Source organism: Neopsephotus bourkii, unplaced genomic scaffold, assembly GCF_033783945.1.
Source record: "Neopsephotus bourkii isolate Nb327-2 ecotype Australia unplaced genomic scaffold, CSIRO-AGI_Nbou_v1 NB_1707, whole genome shotgun sequence".
NCBI classification, from domain to species: Eukaryota; Metazoa; Chordata; class Aves; order Psittaciformes; family Psittacidae; genus Neopsephotus; species Neopsephotus bourkii.
In genome coordinates this window covers 8516860-8532664 of record NW_026902181.1, presented here as the reverse complement: position 1 = coordinate 8532664, position 15805 = coordinate 8516860, and the positions used below count along the sequence as shown (strand labels likewise).

The 15805-nt window shown below is 44.1% G+C and overlaps 1 protein-coding gene across 1 annotated transcript in view; it reads left to right on the top strand.

The window, feature by feature from the left end:
• The first annotated feature begins 3767 nt into the window (after positions 1–3767).
• Positions 3768–15805, top strand: part of EML1 (EMAP like 1) — a 133688-nt gene continuing 121650 nt past the window's right edge. The window contains exon 1 of the mRNA XM_061376214.1: positions 3768–3961. Coding sequence (XP_061232198.1) covers positions 3934–3961 — 28 coding nt within the window. The 5' untranslated portion in view covers positions 3768–3933. The remainder of the gene's footprint in view (positions 3962–15805) is intronic.

Genomic DNA, 15805 nt, shown 5'->3' with positions numbered 1-15805 from the left:
TTCAATCTCACGGAAAATTGAAGGTTTAATAATCAGATCTGACTTGGTTTGCTAACTTGTGAGTTCTCTCTGCCAGGAGAGAGAAAGGCAGAAGGAAGGAGAACAACTTGCCTATGCTGCTACAGTGGTGACTAGCTTAGCGAAGCCAGTGGTGCTAGCCACCAGTGATGTTAGCAGGTGGCCAGCATCTGGCAGGGCCTGAGATCCCTGTGAGAAGTGCAGTTCCCTGCTTTTCCTATTGAGGTTTGGATGAGACTGGCTCCATCCTTGAATGAGACTGAATGAGAGGTGAGTCAGCAATGGCAAAAGCCCTGGTCCAGCTGGGAGTTTTTTGGGTGGATCTGGCCCTCTGAATGGTCAGAGGGTTGAGCCTGTCTGGATGTGGGAAAATTATGACCCCTCATGGGATTTAAAATCCTGCATACTAGATTTTCCAAGGCATTTAGGCACTTAGATCAGGAGTATAATGGGATATGTAAGCTTCTAGTTTAGAAAGTAAGTCCTGCTAGATGAAGTATTTGGGCACTAAGGTGACTGTGTACTTGTACTGTTGTAGATGTCCTGCATCCAGATTTTCCCACATACATCCTCTTTCCCTAGACATATCAGCTCAGCTCCAGGTTCTTGGTGCCTCAAAAGTCCTTTGCACGGTCCATAGTGTGGCTTGTCTGCAGGATTTGTGGCATAAACAGCAAACAAGACATTTATCTTTCCTCCTGGAAAGCTCCAGAGAGGCCACTCTAGCAAGAGATTAAGTATTTCAGGATGCATCAGGGCAATGCAACTGTCCTGGACCAAATGAGTCCAGTTAAACCTTCTTTAGGAAATATTCCAATGACTTCCTCCCGTACATTACATTTACAATCCCCCTCACTGTACTTGTCGGGATTTTATGCAGTGGACTATCTGTCAGTACAAGTATGAAGCAGAAAGATTCATGACTGGTTCTCATTGTGTGTTGAGGGATAATCATCTTTTCAGTTCCTTGGAAATCCCAAGTGAGAACAGTTATTGACAGGCTTTTATCACATTTCCCACATTGTTTTAATACACCTAAAATAATATGTGTTTTACTTCCTACCTTTTATTGTTTAGTTCAATCTTTGGCTTTTGCATTTTTTGCCATGATAGACACCAGGTTTATTCATAAATTCCCCAAACTTTCTCCTTTTAGGCTTAAATTTTCCAGGTTTGGTCTTTCTCCAGGAATCAGCATGGATTTACTTCAGGATGAGGAACAGAAAAAGTTAAAAGAAATGCTCAGTCTTAATATAAATAATAAAAGAAGCCTTATACCTTCTCAAATAAGCAACACAGTAACTAAAATATCCAGAAATAGAAGCTATTTTTTTAATTGGAGTAGTCCTCATCAAAGGAAAGTGTTTGTGAGTGTCATTGTAAAAACTGGGTCTGATTTGTTCAACTTTTGACTCCATGGATAACTTCATGTTTAGTGTTTCACTGAAGAGCTCTCCCAAGGCCAAATCCTAATAATGGTTCTGGCAGACAAACTCTTGCCAGCTTTGCTGTAATAGTTTAAGATGTATTTGTCCTCAACATTCTTTGCCCTCTTGCAGAAGATGTTGACTCCCTGTAGAAGACTTGGCCAAGGACAACACAACAGTGGTGACTAAGGCATGGGTTTCTTAACTTGCTCTTGAAGATGAGCTGGAGCTAAGACACCAGTCTGTGATGTGGTGTGCCTTGGCTGCAGGCACTTGTCCAGCTCTGCTGGAGAGCTCAGACCTTCAGTGGAGGAGCACCAGCACACAGCTGTGAGAGGTAACTCCAAAATCGGCTGCAGCTGTTTGCTCAGCAAGGATGGTGAGATCTTGATCCTGCAAATACTTATGCATGTGTTTAACCTTATAACTGTGAGTAGTTCCAGGAACTTCAGTGGGGCTTGATGTTGTACTGGCACGTAGATGCCTGCAGAACAGGGAGCCTGCATTTGCAGAGAGTCCAGCTAGGAAAGCTTCAATTCTCACACATTGGAGCAATATGTTTCTGCAGCAAAATTGCATCGGAAAAAAAAGCCGTGTGGTCTGATTTAGGACTTCTTCCCTTCCCAGATGCCTACTGAGATTAAGATCATACATCTCCACATCTCCCTATCTTCCAGAGGATCTAGGGACTGCTCTTTGAGTCTGTGGTGGCAGCAGGATGGAGAGGCTAAACATGATGCCCCGTGCTTCTCCTTTGTACAGCTTCTTTGGCAAAAAGCATGACCTGAAGCTCTGTTTCTCCTCAGAGCTGCTCTTCAGGTAAGCCTTACACCAGTGAATATCCCTGTGTTGTTGCATGAGCAGATCTAGAAGCAGCCCCTGACAAGCGCTGTTCCTGGAATGATGCCAACAGATCTTCATGCTGGCAGACCCTTATGGCTATGGGAGACTCGGGGCCCTCTCACCTGACAGGCAGCCTGAGGGATGATTTTGGGAACATGTAACTATCTACATTTGCAGTTATTTTAGCTTCTTAGTCACTGGCCTGACATCCTGAATTGAATCTGTGGCTAGCTATGCTGATGAGTAACCACCACAGTATTAAAAAGCTTCTCTTCAGAGAGAAAACAGGTAGAGCCAGCAGTGCCAGCTTTTGGGTCCTTAGACTGAGGCATCTAAGTAAAAACAGCCCAAAATCTTGAGAGATGCTGAGCACGCTGAGCAACCAGTATACTTCACGCAAGTTAATGCTTTGTTCTTCAAGGCATTTTGAAGAAAGGTGGGGGCTCTGATAGCTCATTCCCCTGAGGAGCTGTGTTTGGCCAACGGTCTGGAAGCGTTTCCCAGAGTCCCCCCCAAAGAGCCTCCCTCTCCTCTCAGCCCTCACAGCGGCTCTGGGTCCAAAGCCCAACATTTGTGAAGGGCTCAGACACTAAAGGTCTATGTCAGGTAAAGCTCAGACTGCCCGACTGTTCCCAGAAGACAAAGTGGCAGCAAACCACCCCCCAGGTGCTGAGGACACCTACCAGCTCCCACACATCTCTCTGCCAAGCCTACCATGTCTCTAAAGCTGCCAGAGCCTTTGTTTCCACTTCATTCAGGAGCCTAACGAACACACCAGTGTGCAGTGGCACCCTACTGACTGCTCTGGAAATCTCATACCAAGCAAATTCCACATAAACATTTCCAAAGATTAAAAAAATAAGTTGTAGGAGCAGCCACAAAACACTTTACTAAGGCAGCATTAAAATGGCTTATTTTGAGGAAGCAAAAGGCATGAAGTTACAGAGAAATCTGTGCTCACAACAATATTACATACCTCAAAACAGCCTTTAGTTACAGTGTTGAAAAAAACCTGTTTTTCAGATATAGAGTATAAACAGAAGATAATTTTTTTCCTTCCCCCTTAAACAGATACACCCTGGCTCCTGCCCCATCTTCAGCAGCAAGTACTTCTGCTCAGACCCTTCCTTAACCTGTAGAATGAAAAGATACAGAGCAAGATGTCAGAGCATATTCCCAACCCCACCACGTCCCCCCTGTACCCCCCTGGGAAGCAGGAGTGCTCCAGTGGTGCGGCTCCCAGCACCAACCCCACGGCACAGCAATTAGCCCAGTTCTCCAGCGCAGATTTGCAGCGTAGCTCTTAAAAGCCGTTTCATAAATATTCGATGGCCTTTCCGACAGGGTAATGTGCCTCTGTGACATTAAAGAGGAAACTCTGCGAAGGGGAGGGATGACAACAAATTTATCCACCAATAGCACACTCTTTTGGCACAAAAGCACATTCTTATCTTTACATCCCATAATGAGAAGGCAGGGACGGGACTGTTGCTACAGCTCTCTGGGTGGGTAGATGTACAGTGTAAGAGAAGGGTGGCTGTAAATTGTTAGATATTCCCCCCCCTGCCTTTGCAAGCAGAAGGACCGGTGCTTGCAGTCCTGCTGTGGTTTTCCTAAGCCCCCAGTGAGGAGGACTTCTCGCACGATGTCAGACTGCGAGGGACTGCCTGTGGGTAAGTGCCAGATTTATATTTACCCCAGTGTCCTGCCGACTAGTTCACATTCTCAGATTGCAAAGTCACACACAAAGCCGTTCGCTCTCAAAGGGAGCTGGAACTGCAGCAGGGAGAGGAGAAACTCCCTGCAACCACTGCAGATCCCGGTGCGGCTCCTTACTTGTCCGTGGCGGAGGGCTGGTGTGGGTAGTAATGCCTGGATTTTCTCTAAAGGCACAGGGGAAGGATCGGAGGAAGGTTTGGGAATCCAGGCAGATGGTCTGAAGTGTCTGTAGAGATGATAGCATTGATGTGCATAGTCTCAAGCTCGCAAAGCAGAGTTTCCGGGGATGTGTCCTGCAGGACCAAGCGTGCCGCATATGTGCCCTGTGTTCATGCCTTGATAAAGCTTCCGGGATGGTAACAGATGCCGCAAGGGCAAATAAATGTAATGCAAAGGGTTTGTTTGCTGAAAGGAAATAGAAATGTATCTTATTTTCAAAATAAGTGTCTTACATGTTTTACTTATATGTGGGAAGGAGACCTTTACTGGCACTTACGGCTGTGTATGTCAAACTTCACTGAGCACAAGAGCACATCAGCAAGAAACATGTTTCTCTGGTTTTTTTTAAACTTCTATAGGAACTATAAACACTCACTGGAGTGTCTGCACAGAAGGAAACTCCTGTCAAAATGCTGGAGTAGTTCTCTGCCAAGGCATTTTACTAATAAAGAGATGGACCACTGGAAACATCTTTTTAGTTTTGTTTTTCCTTTTGCCATGGCAAGCATTTCTGTTTTCATATATATATTTTTACATAGACATACTGTATAACACTTGTGTTTCACTGGCCTGTGAAGGCTGTATCACAGAGATGAGGATCTGGGCTTAAAAGTGTAGCTGGAGAAGAAGGTGGCTGCAGCAGTGCTTTTTTTCTCCTCTCTCTGCTTCCATTTTACAAACACAAGCTCAAGTTCAATAATGCGTACTCAAAGCCAGAGTGGAAAACTATAAATTATGTATGTGGTGCAGAGCAAACTGCACCATCCGCAATCCCCTGTGCTGTTGCTAGTGTTGTCTAAAGAGAGATGAGGATGAATATTTCCTGCTTAACTTCTCAAAGGGCTGATCTGTTACCAGCAAAGCTTCCCTTCTGCAGACTTTGATTTAAGGGCCTGACCTCAGCCTGCTTGTTAAGCACTCTGAGTTGAGGGTGGGATATTTCAGTGACAATATTTAGCTGGCATCTGATATTAATGTTGAAATTGATACTGGCAGTGCATGGCATGTTGTGTGCAGAAGTTACTGATATCTCAATTACCTTTGCTGCTGAAAGGTCTTAGGAGGTTTCCTCCATAAAAGTGTTTGTAGATGCATGATTTGAGGGAAGGAAGCAGTTTGTTATGGGCTAGAATGAAAAGTAAAGCCAAAGTCACGTTTAGATGTGGACATGAATCAGGAATGTGCCACCATATGCAGAGGAAAGGTTTGTTTCTCTGTGTTCCCCCAATAGTCTTCCTGTGTTCCCAGAGCTGACGGGGCCTCCATTCTAGCTCCCTGGTAGCAGGGCTCACCCTGCCTCCTGCTGCTCTGACCCATGCTGGGCACAAATAACAGGTCATCACAGCTGAGTGGCCACCCCACTGCATTATTTTCTGGTTTGTGTATGTATAAATGTGTGCATGCATATATGCATGTACAAATACACACAAAACCAGCACTGGAGATAGAAATGGTGGCACTCCTGTGCAGTTATTAAGCAATTTTAGTGAACCAATTGCTGACAGTCTTCTTTTCACGTCAAGGTATTTCGAAATCAAATAATTCTCTTTGTGGTTATTCATCTTTTACTAGCCAGTTCAGAGTTTAAAACTTTAGCAGTAAAAAAATCCATTAAAAGGGTTGCAAAAGTCATTATCAGACTTTCTAAAATAATGATTAATGTCCACTAGTGCAGAAATACCACTTTGCTGACTCCAATAATCAGAATAAGTCTGGCATTGTACTTTTAAAATACTTGGTTTTGCATGAGGCCCGATAATATAGCTGCAAAACGGGGTTGCAGTGACAGATATCATTAGCACTGCGATGTGGCTAGAATCCAGAGCCCTGCTTATAACACAGACCGCACGGACGTATGCGTGCGCCCATGTATACACATGCACACCGCTATAAATAAGTTTAGCCAAAGCACAATATTAGTGTCAAGTGTATGTGTTGCTTCACCAACCAACAACCTGGAGAACAGCGGATTGCAGTTACAGTAAATTAATGCCAGAATTTTTAGCCTGCTTTCAGCCTACACAGGAATGTAGCAAGAACAGCTGCGTAATTGTTCCCTCAGACAAGCAACTCAGATGGAACTGCTGAATACAATTAAATAGCTGGGTACGAAAGGGCTGATATACCACAATTCTTCACAGAGAAGCTTTATTCAGTAAGAAGATCCTACTTCTATGCTGGAAATTATTATGCAATTTTTCAGGATGAAGACATTGGGTGGTTTTAATTCGCTGTTTTATGTTCACTTCCAGTGTGGCTGCACCTTTTCACTGATGTCAAGTGGAAAATTAAACATGTGATGCAAACAAAGTTTTATGTTGTTATTTGAGTGTAGCGCAGAAGAGTTAAGCAAAGGATCCTAGATGTCAGATTGCAGATTAACTGTAAGCATGTGTACAGTTATTTTGGACTGATTTAATACCAAAAAAGGCCTTTGAAAGCATCACTATCAAAATGATCTATTAGTGAGCAAGTTTCTAAAATTTACACTATTAACTTCCCAATGTATCACAGGGAACTAAAGAAGAAAGATCAATCACTTCAGGGCAAATGCACTCCTATTGCTTTCTTATTAGCAATTACTGGCATACTGATGCTATCCATTAGTGCCAGCTGCATAGATTTCCTGTCATTCCTACATGCAGATAAAAGAAAAGCACAACAATTATTTACAAGTATACTTTTGTGTGCATTATTTTTCTCTGTAAGAAGACATAGTTCAGTCTCCGTACGACTGAACAGCTTTTCAAGCACCCAGCATTTTGGTTAGGAATATATGAGTCATGATGGTTCTGGTTCTTAACACAATCCTTTTGACTTCAGGAAAAAACCCTCTGAAGTCATGCAAAGGTTCTTAAAGTGCCTCTTTCCTTATTTTCTTATTTATCTTTTCAGCCACAGACTGACTCTGAATGGCATGAGGAACTTTTTGTGGATAACATCACTTTTGCAATAATAGAAGGGATTCAGCCATAGTAGCTGAAGATTATATTGCTGAAGCAGGAACAGCTATTCAGACACTGCTTCCTCTGGTTTTTACTACAACAGGGCTAAGAAGGGAAGAAACAGAATTGATGTAGCTTGTTCTGCAGCAGATGTCATGAGAATCTAACTGAATTTCCCTAAAATCTCTCCCAAACTTTTACTGGCCTTGTTCCAACAGAGGAGGAAGCAAGACCTTTCATCTGAAATATGTTCCTGACTCTTTAGTTAAATACTTCCTTTCAAAGCTAAAATTACACATTTCAAACGTGTCTTTAAGACATACTGGAACCAATTTGCTAAAATTGGTGTTTTCAGAATGAGGATATCCAGAAATCTACAGGAATTTAGATTTTCTGAAATTCAACACATACTCTTCACTGTCGGGGGGAGTCCATTCAGCTCTGTCAGAAAGGCTGCTAGTGAGTGAGACCTCCAGCTCCCACACTGGGCTGTCTCTAACCCGTCACTATGAAATATAACACAAATACATTTTTGTGACAAAAAAAAAAAGATCACTGGAAATGACTCAGCACATGCATGAGCAGTACTCCTCTCCAATAAAACTGCCCACTTTCACATACTCAGAATAGGGCTTTGCTTTATATTAGTCTTTCATCAAGTTTGGTAAAAATGCCTAGTTTTTGCAGATAACTTTGTGTCCATTTAGGGCTGGAGCACCATATCTGCTTTGTAGTTTAGACCTTAGGTAAAAAGTCTTGACTCAGACATTAATGTTGTCATGTGAGTGGTCCCACTGAATACTACTTTTTGCAGGGGGAGACTTTAAATAAAAGGCAATACACTGAAACTGCTTTGCAGAATTGCTGTACAGAGTGCATTTAGTCCCCTGGGATAAGCAGGGAAGTGGCAAGGAGATTTTTTTTTTTCAGCACATCAACCTGCTGCAGATTAGAAAGATAATGGCATTTCTTAAGCATCTCAGGAAAGCAGTCTGCAGGATAGATGACAGCTCCTGACCCCATGAAAGCCACCAGCTCTGGCTTCCATGCTTGGAGCTCCCTAGGAACATTCCCTGGCCAGGAAAAAGTGAGGCAGGGGTGCTGGTACTTTTGGACCTACAGAGCTAGCTTTGCAGAGTGAGGATGAGCAATCTTGCAGTCAGTACTCTTAGAAACAAAAAAAGCAAAACCATATAAAACTTCCAACTTTAGGAAAGAATGGGGTTGAAGCCTGAATAAAGTGACTGTGGATGCCTACTGTCATTGAAGGTATGCAGCCTTGCTCAGGTCACTGGAGTTAGGTGCCACTGCAGGTTGCCTGAAGTCTCTCTATGGATTTAATCTGAAAGTTTATGAGGCCGGCCTTGCTCATGGCTAATTTGCTACATGCTCTGCTGCTGCAATGGACATGGCTGAGTCAAATGTCTTAAAGAGAGAAGGAAAAATGTCTGTCTGTCAGACAGTATAAATCTTCAAGAAAGAAGCATTTCCAAATGCCAGCATTTACCCCGTTTGAATCATAGAATCATTTAGGTTAGATGAGACCTTTAAAACCATCAAGTCCAAACATTAAGCCAGCACTGCCAAGTCCACCACTAAACCATGCCCCTAAGTGTCACATCCTCACATCTTTTGAATACCTCCGGGGATGATGACTCAACCACTCCCCTGGGAAGCCTGTTCCAAAGCTTGACAACCCTTTTAGTGAAGAAATATTTCCTAATATCCAATTTAAACCCCCCCCCCCCCGGCATAGCTTGGAGCCATTTCCTCTTGTCCTATCACTTGATACTCAAGAGAAGAGACCAACATCCACCTCACTACGACCTCCTTTCAGGCAGTTGTAGAGAGTGACAAGGTCTTCCCCCAGCTCCCTTTCTTCCATGCTGAACAACCCCACTTTCCTCAGTCAAGTTTGGTAAGTCTGGTCAGAAGATTAATGTAAATTATTACAGCCGGTCACAGATTTACCAATAAAGTGTTCTTCTATCAAAAAAATACAGAGGTCACCATGTCAAAACGCTATATTTTGTCTACAATTTCAATACATTAATACACATCTAAAGACTACATTTAAATATTGAAATCGAATGGGAAGTAAGACAAAAAATATTGGAATGTATGGGTAAAATAACCCCAAATATAATATCTGGATTCTTTGTCCCGGTTTGATGCAAATGAAACTAAAATCACAGAGTTCTCTCAGCAGCTGGGAATACTCAGGCTGACATAACTCTGTAGCTCCCCCTGGAAATGCTGCGGGTCCTTGATCTGCCTGAGCAGTGCCTTGAGCAGCAGAGGCAACCACCACAATAATGAAGCAATCATTATTTTTGAAACATGAGGAGGTTTTGGAACATGAGGATGAGGCAAACAGCAGTGGAAAATGAGTGACTCCAGTGCCACAGGAATCCATGTTTTGCAAGAAAAACCCCAGCAGCAGATTTATGGTGACAAGCAAGCCCCCCTGTCACAAGGTTGAGACCTGCCAGAGGCACACCTGGAAAGTGCTCTCTTCCCATGAGGCATTTCAAGACATCCCCACGATCCAAAACATTCAGACAACTGTCCATAAAGGGTTAAAATTGCCTACGTGCAGCCTTCACCTTCTTCCGAGGCGGGTGAGGGCTGAGCCTTGCTCCCTGCTGTGGAGGGACTGCCTGCTTCGAACACAGCCTTCAAAGCCATGATGCTGCGGTGCCCCAGCTGTAGCCTGTCCTCATCCACCTTACCAGATTTTTTCTTGGGGAAAAAATATGCTTTTCCGTTTGGCAGAAATCTGAGGCTTCTCAAATCAATGGAGCAGTTGCTTCAGTGCTGGGAAAGGGAGAGAGCCAGAGAGCTGGAGCACTTGTGTAAAACACTGTTTTTGCACTGTGTAAACACTGTGCAAACCCTGTTTGCACTTGTGTAAAACACTACAGATGGCAAAGCTGGTTCTTTGTCATCAAAAGCATAGAAGCTGTTCTCTGCTGCAGCCAAGCTTGTTCTCAACGGGAGTTTAGCCCAGCTCAACCAAAAGTAGCATACCTGTACATAGCAGTGTAGTACAACCCCCATTTACTACTCATAAAGTTTCAGGTTCAAAGTTTTCACCTTTTGGAAACAGGAAAACTATAAACGCTGCTGCCAACTTCCTTTTCCTCCCCTGAGATTTGGTTTAGGATTAAGCACAGGCCCAGAATCCCCGGTCCTGCTCTGCTGGCTTGGCAGCCTGGCCAGCCACTCTTGCCCTGCCTCCCTGTGCCTGCTGCAGCGGCATGGTGGCTGGGGACAAGAAACATGGGTGTCCAGGCTCAGTGTCACAGTGGTGTGTTTCCTGCCGGAGTACAGGCTCAGAGGTTTACTGCAAACAGTGTGGGAGCAGCAGGACACAGGTGTCCTGTCCCTGGGGCTTGGCAGCAGCTAGGTGGGAGCTGACTATGTTCCAGGAGTGTCCTGAGCAAAGGCACAAGGCTAGTCTGCATCTTGAGCATCTGCATTTAAAGCGTAGCAGGTGAGGTGTGCTGCTGGATAAGTATCTGGCTGGTAGGCAGGCAGGGCTGCGCCTGCTCAGCGTGTTCCTAAAACAAAATGTAAGTATGTGTGCTGTGTGCTACTGGGGTTCCAAGTGGCAGGTATCTGAGCTGGCAGAGGCATTAACACCGTTTTTCAAAAGTCTAGGTTTACAGAAATGTACTGAAATCATATCTAAGAGTATAAGAGAGGTTTTATTTCCTTCCCCCCCCCCCCCCCTTTTTCTTTTCTTTCTGAGTGTGAGTGCTGAGGAAGGAGAACTGTCTCAGGCAGTCATTAGAAATGGTTGAAGTTATCATGAAAGCTGGCAGGTGGGAGGCTGGTTAAGGATCTAGTTAAGGAAATACAGAAAATGCTACATAATTCCCCAGTGCTCTTCCTCCCTGCCCTGTCCCACTGACAGGAGGATTGTGTTTACCTGTAGAAATACTTGGAAGCTGTAGTTTGTCCAAGGGTCTGTGATCAAGAGCACTTGCACAGGCTGTACAGCAATATGTGAAGAGGCTAATTCCATGATGTTTACAGTAATTTAAGGCATGCAAAAAACAACCGATGTGTTTTTTCTCTTCCTCTCCTCATGCCTCACAACATCTGCAGCATTTCCAACATAGTCTGTGTTAAGCCATCGGCATTTAGAAGCTGTAATTGCATTTAACATTTGTTTCTTGCTGTCTGGAGCCCTCTCTTGCTACAGACCTGGTTTGTAGGCTGTAATTTAGCGGGTGGGACACCCTTCCCTTATTTTGCCATTCAGACTCCAAACTAAATGCCCAGTTTGCCCTCCCACCAACCTGGTGAGTGTTAGTCTCTCACGTAGTCAGTTGCTTCTCTGTCCCTGTCATTTCTTTCCTTTCTGTTTGTAATCACCATGCACTAATGATTTCCACAGATAAATTTGTTGCATTCAGGATTCCCTTAGATCTCAAATCTCCTCTAAAACTCACCGGAAAGACTGGCAAGATCCCCCAAATGCTTTCTTCCTTGTGGGAAAGAAACTCTGGGGCAGAGGAATGGGCTCCTGACAGATGCCAGGTGCTGGGCATGGACCATGTGGATAACGCCCAGGATCTGTTCCCTGAAGGAGTTCTGGGTTCCATGGAGCATCTGAAGTCACCATTGAGTCAGCGGGGCACGTGGGGACTGGTCAGAGCTGCTCTCTGGTTCTGTACGCAGCCTGTCAATCACAGAAATTGCTTTGGGAGGAAAAGCCTGTCTTTGCAAGTCCTCACTCAGATGAGTCCAAACTTGGCTCAGTAAATTGGCTGTGGCTGCTAAGCAGTCACAACAAATTCCAGTAAAATTTAGGAAAATATACTGCTGTCTCCATCACAGATAACAGGGAGCATTTCAGAGAGGTTTCATCTCAGACAACTTCTTACCACCACCCGGGCAGGAACCACCCAGCACCCCATCACTGCTGTCAGCACCATTTGCATGGATGCTGTTTCCATCATTCAGTGCTCCTTGGGAGAGCAAAGGCTTTCAGGCACACCAGTTAGTGTGAGGGAATTAAATGAGGAGTTTAGAAAGATACTTGAAAAGCTTAGGTTCAATCTCCTCATAAATCCATAGACAATACTTGGCAAACTCAGCATTTTACATGGATTTCATCTATTTTTCAGACAAATACACTTATTTGCTTATTTGCTTATCTGACAATAAATATGCTTACTTATACAGCATGTGTGCACACTTACCCTTTGTGATGTGCTCTTTTTGGAGCTGCAGGATATGCTGTGTCTTTGCCAGTACCCTTCAATCACACAGCACACATAGAACACTTGCCGGTAACTAATAAAACCACTGTAAAAATGTCAAAATCCTTCCTGCTGCAACCGGCAGTGGGTGAGGAGTCCCAGGAGCTGGGGCATATTTGTGTGAGTAGCAGCTCACCTAGTTCACTTGGATGGTCCTGGTGGTTCCTGCTTCCTCCCAGAAGCTCTGATGAGGGAATGACCCTGTACTTCAGCAGCTCCATGTATTGTAAAAATGTGTCAGACCCTAGAAGGCAGCCAGGTACCCAGGCAAGGGGACTTCAGCCTGAAGTCAAGGTTGGGTAATAACTCCTGTAGCTAGATAACTGGCCTAAAGAGGTCTTTCTGACACAATGAAGAAACTAAAGCACATGAAAAAGACCTGTGTGCAACATCTTGGCACCTAAGTGTTCTTCACAGATATGCAAAAGTCTGCAAAGCTGACAGAAGGCTGAGGGTCTCAGGATGTGCTTGGTCGTATTACAGGTTAACTTCAGGCTGGACTTTCAATTTGTGTATCTCCCACTCTCTGGGGGAAGGAAGAGCTTTAGGAGCCTGACCTGGACCCCTTGGAGTCAAGAGAAGCCTTTCCATTCACTCCAAGGAATTTGGATCATGACTCTTGAAATCTCATAAATACCTTTATCTACTTGAACCATAGGTACAGACAGCTGGGGCAGCTCCGTTCTAAAGACAAACAGCCTGAACACTGTGCGGTGAGGCTGGTGAGACCTCACCAGCAAGCACTCTCATGGTGGGTGAGAAGCACTGTGTATTAGTCATACATTGTCCCAGCTTGATTGCTCAGAGAAGTGTATTTTTGTTTGCACCTAATTAAAACTCAGTGACTGTTTTGTATTTGCCCTGCTGCAACACTGCTAGGTATGACTTAGCAGTAAGTCACAGCCATGTGTGTGGTATTATTCAGAGTTCATATGTGAGAAACTGAGGCACATCAAGGTTAAGCCAAATCCAGTTCCCGCTGATGTTGGTGTCCAATAAGAGATCCTGAGGAGGTCGTCTTTCAGAGCACCCAGCACAGCACTGTATTTCATATAGTCAAACTTCATTGCAAGCTGTAAGTGTTGGGCATAAACCAGATCTGTGGTCTTTGCTCTGATATGAGAAGATAAGGAATCTGTCATCAGTGACCATTTGTAAAAAGCTTGGTTTCCACAGTTGCCCTGTGGAGCAATTCTCCCTTCAAGAGCTGCTCTGCAGCTGAGGCACAGATGCCATTCAGTTCCCAGTAACACTTTTCAAACTGTCTTAGCCTGAAATTGTCCTTAATCTTCTTGGAATTGCATTCTATACCATGTTCAGTATTTCCAACAGGTGAAATTGTGATGTTATGATAAACAGCTTATTGGAACCACATACGTCATAAAGTACAAAATACTCTGACACCTCACCTAGTTCTGTAGCAATAAGTATATGCGTTATAATACCTTGATAGTTCACCAACTGTTTGAAGACATTTCACAGTGTCAACAGCCTCACACACAAGCACCTCTGATACAGGCAGCTTGTTGGTGGGACACTATATCTCACATTTTCTACAGCTCTTCTAACCCAAATCAGAGGCTCCCAGGTTCATCCTGTTGCTACAACAGTCAGTGGCCTTCTGACACCTGTCTGACTTAGACGTGAGATTGCAATCCATTTGTGCTGCAGGCATATGGACTGCATGTGGAAAGGATTTTGAGAAGGAAATTATTATTTCCTGCATCTATCATGAATTCCAAATTGTATATTCAGGCATAACTGTTGGAAAACAGAGAGTACATTGATGAAATGGAAGCAATTTCTCTGGGAAATTTCACCTCAATGGTTTGATTTGGTTTAGTGCTGCCAGCTCTTTGATGTTTGTCATAAGCCTCATAAGAGGTATCTTGATTCTTTTTTTCTAAAGCCAGGTTTCTTGGGCCATGAGGTTTTGGTGGTTGTCAAGATGTTGATGCAACGTCTGTTTTCACCCAGTCGGCAACATATGGAGAGTCTCATGCCACTGGAGAGTGAGGATATTTTATTTTTTTAAGACATTTTGGGAAGGTATTTAAACATCTAAGGCATAGGGAGAAGCATCATGTGGCAAAGCGCAAGAGAATGTGCACCGTCTGGAACAGATACGGCAGGATGAGGCACACAATGCTCACATGTGTAGCCTGGAGAATAATATTTCTCTAACAAAAACTGTCTTTTTAAACACCAACCACATTTCTGCATGTTTTCATTTTGAGTCATTTAATGAAAAAACATTGGAGCACTCCAGGAAAAGCTTTCAATCTGCTCAGTTTTATGCAGGAGGAATATTTGTTTTCTCAGAAAACTCCTCACGTACAACTATTTGGCTTCTTCAGATTTTTGGGGAGCCTCCCCACACATGAAGTAGCTGAAAAGTCTTTGCTGTCCTTTACTACTCCCTGCCTACACTGTCCTATGAAGCTGGGGGAGTAAGAAGACAGCTCGACACTCTGCTCTTACTACACTGGAAGGAGACTACCACTGAAAAGTGACCAGATGACACATTTTTATCAAGGCATAATGAGTCTCCCTACAGTAGGAGCCTCAGTGCTCAGATCAGTAAAAACATAACTGACATAAAGTAGGCTTCATCACTGTTTCAGCCTCTGAGGATCAGAAGGACCATCAGACCCTGAGCATGAGCATTTCCCTGATTCATGCTGCCATTGGAACCTCTGCAGGACAGGTCTGTTTCCCAGATCATCATGTGTACTCCTGTGCCATGTCCCTGCAGGGGAAAGGAAACAGAAGAGCACCCAAAGGTGCACAAGCAAACTCGCAGACTCACTACCCTATGGCTATGAGACACAATGGTAGTCAAGAGCTGAACATCCCCATTTTGACCAAGGGGAAGATGCAGGCTTAAGAAATAGTCAGTTTTCTTAAACTGGTTTTACTTTCTCCTGCAGAAATGTGCCTCAAAGGTGAGTTGCACGTTTAGCATTTGTTTCTTTTCCTAATGAAGTTCAGCAGTTGGGTTATCCTAGATAATGGTGCCAAATCTGTAAAGATTTCCTTGTTCTGAGGAAATTGCTCAGCTGACAATCTGCCTTGTTAATTAAGCTGCCTTCAGGGACAGAGAAGAACTGGAAGCAACAGAATGCTTTAATGAGCCGATGTGAAGGGCAAGACAAGGCTGTAGCATGAGTCCACCCCAGCATGGCTCTGAGCCCACCCAAACAGCTGTGGCTGCCTGAAGAATGCAGAGGGGCAAATGCAGCTGGAGTAGTTTCTCCAGGCTTGGTCACGTTCCTCTGTGCAAAATCACTCACTATTTGCAATGAGTCCCTGACCTCACCCCTCACCAGTAGCTAAAGCATCTGATGAGCCTATGTACTTG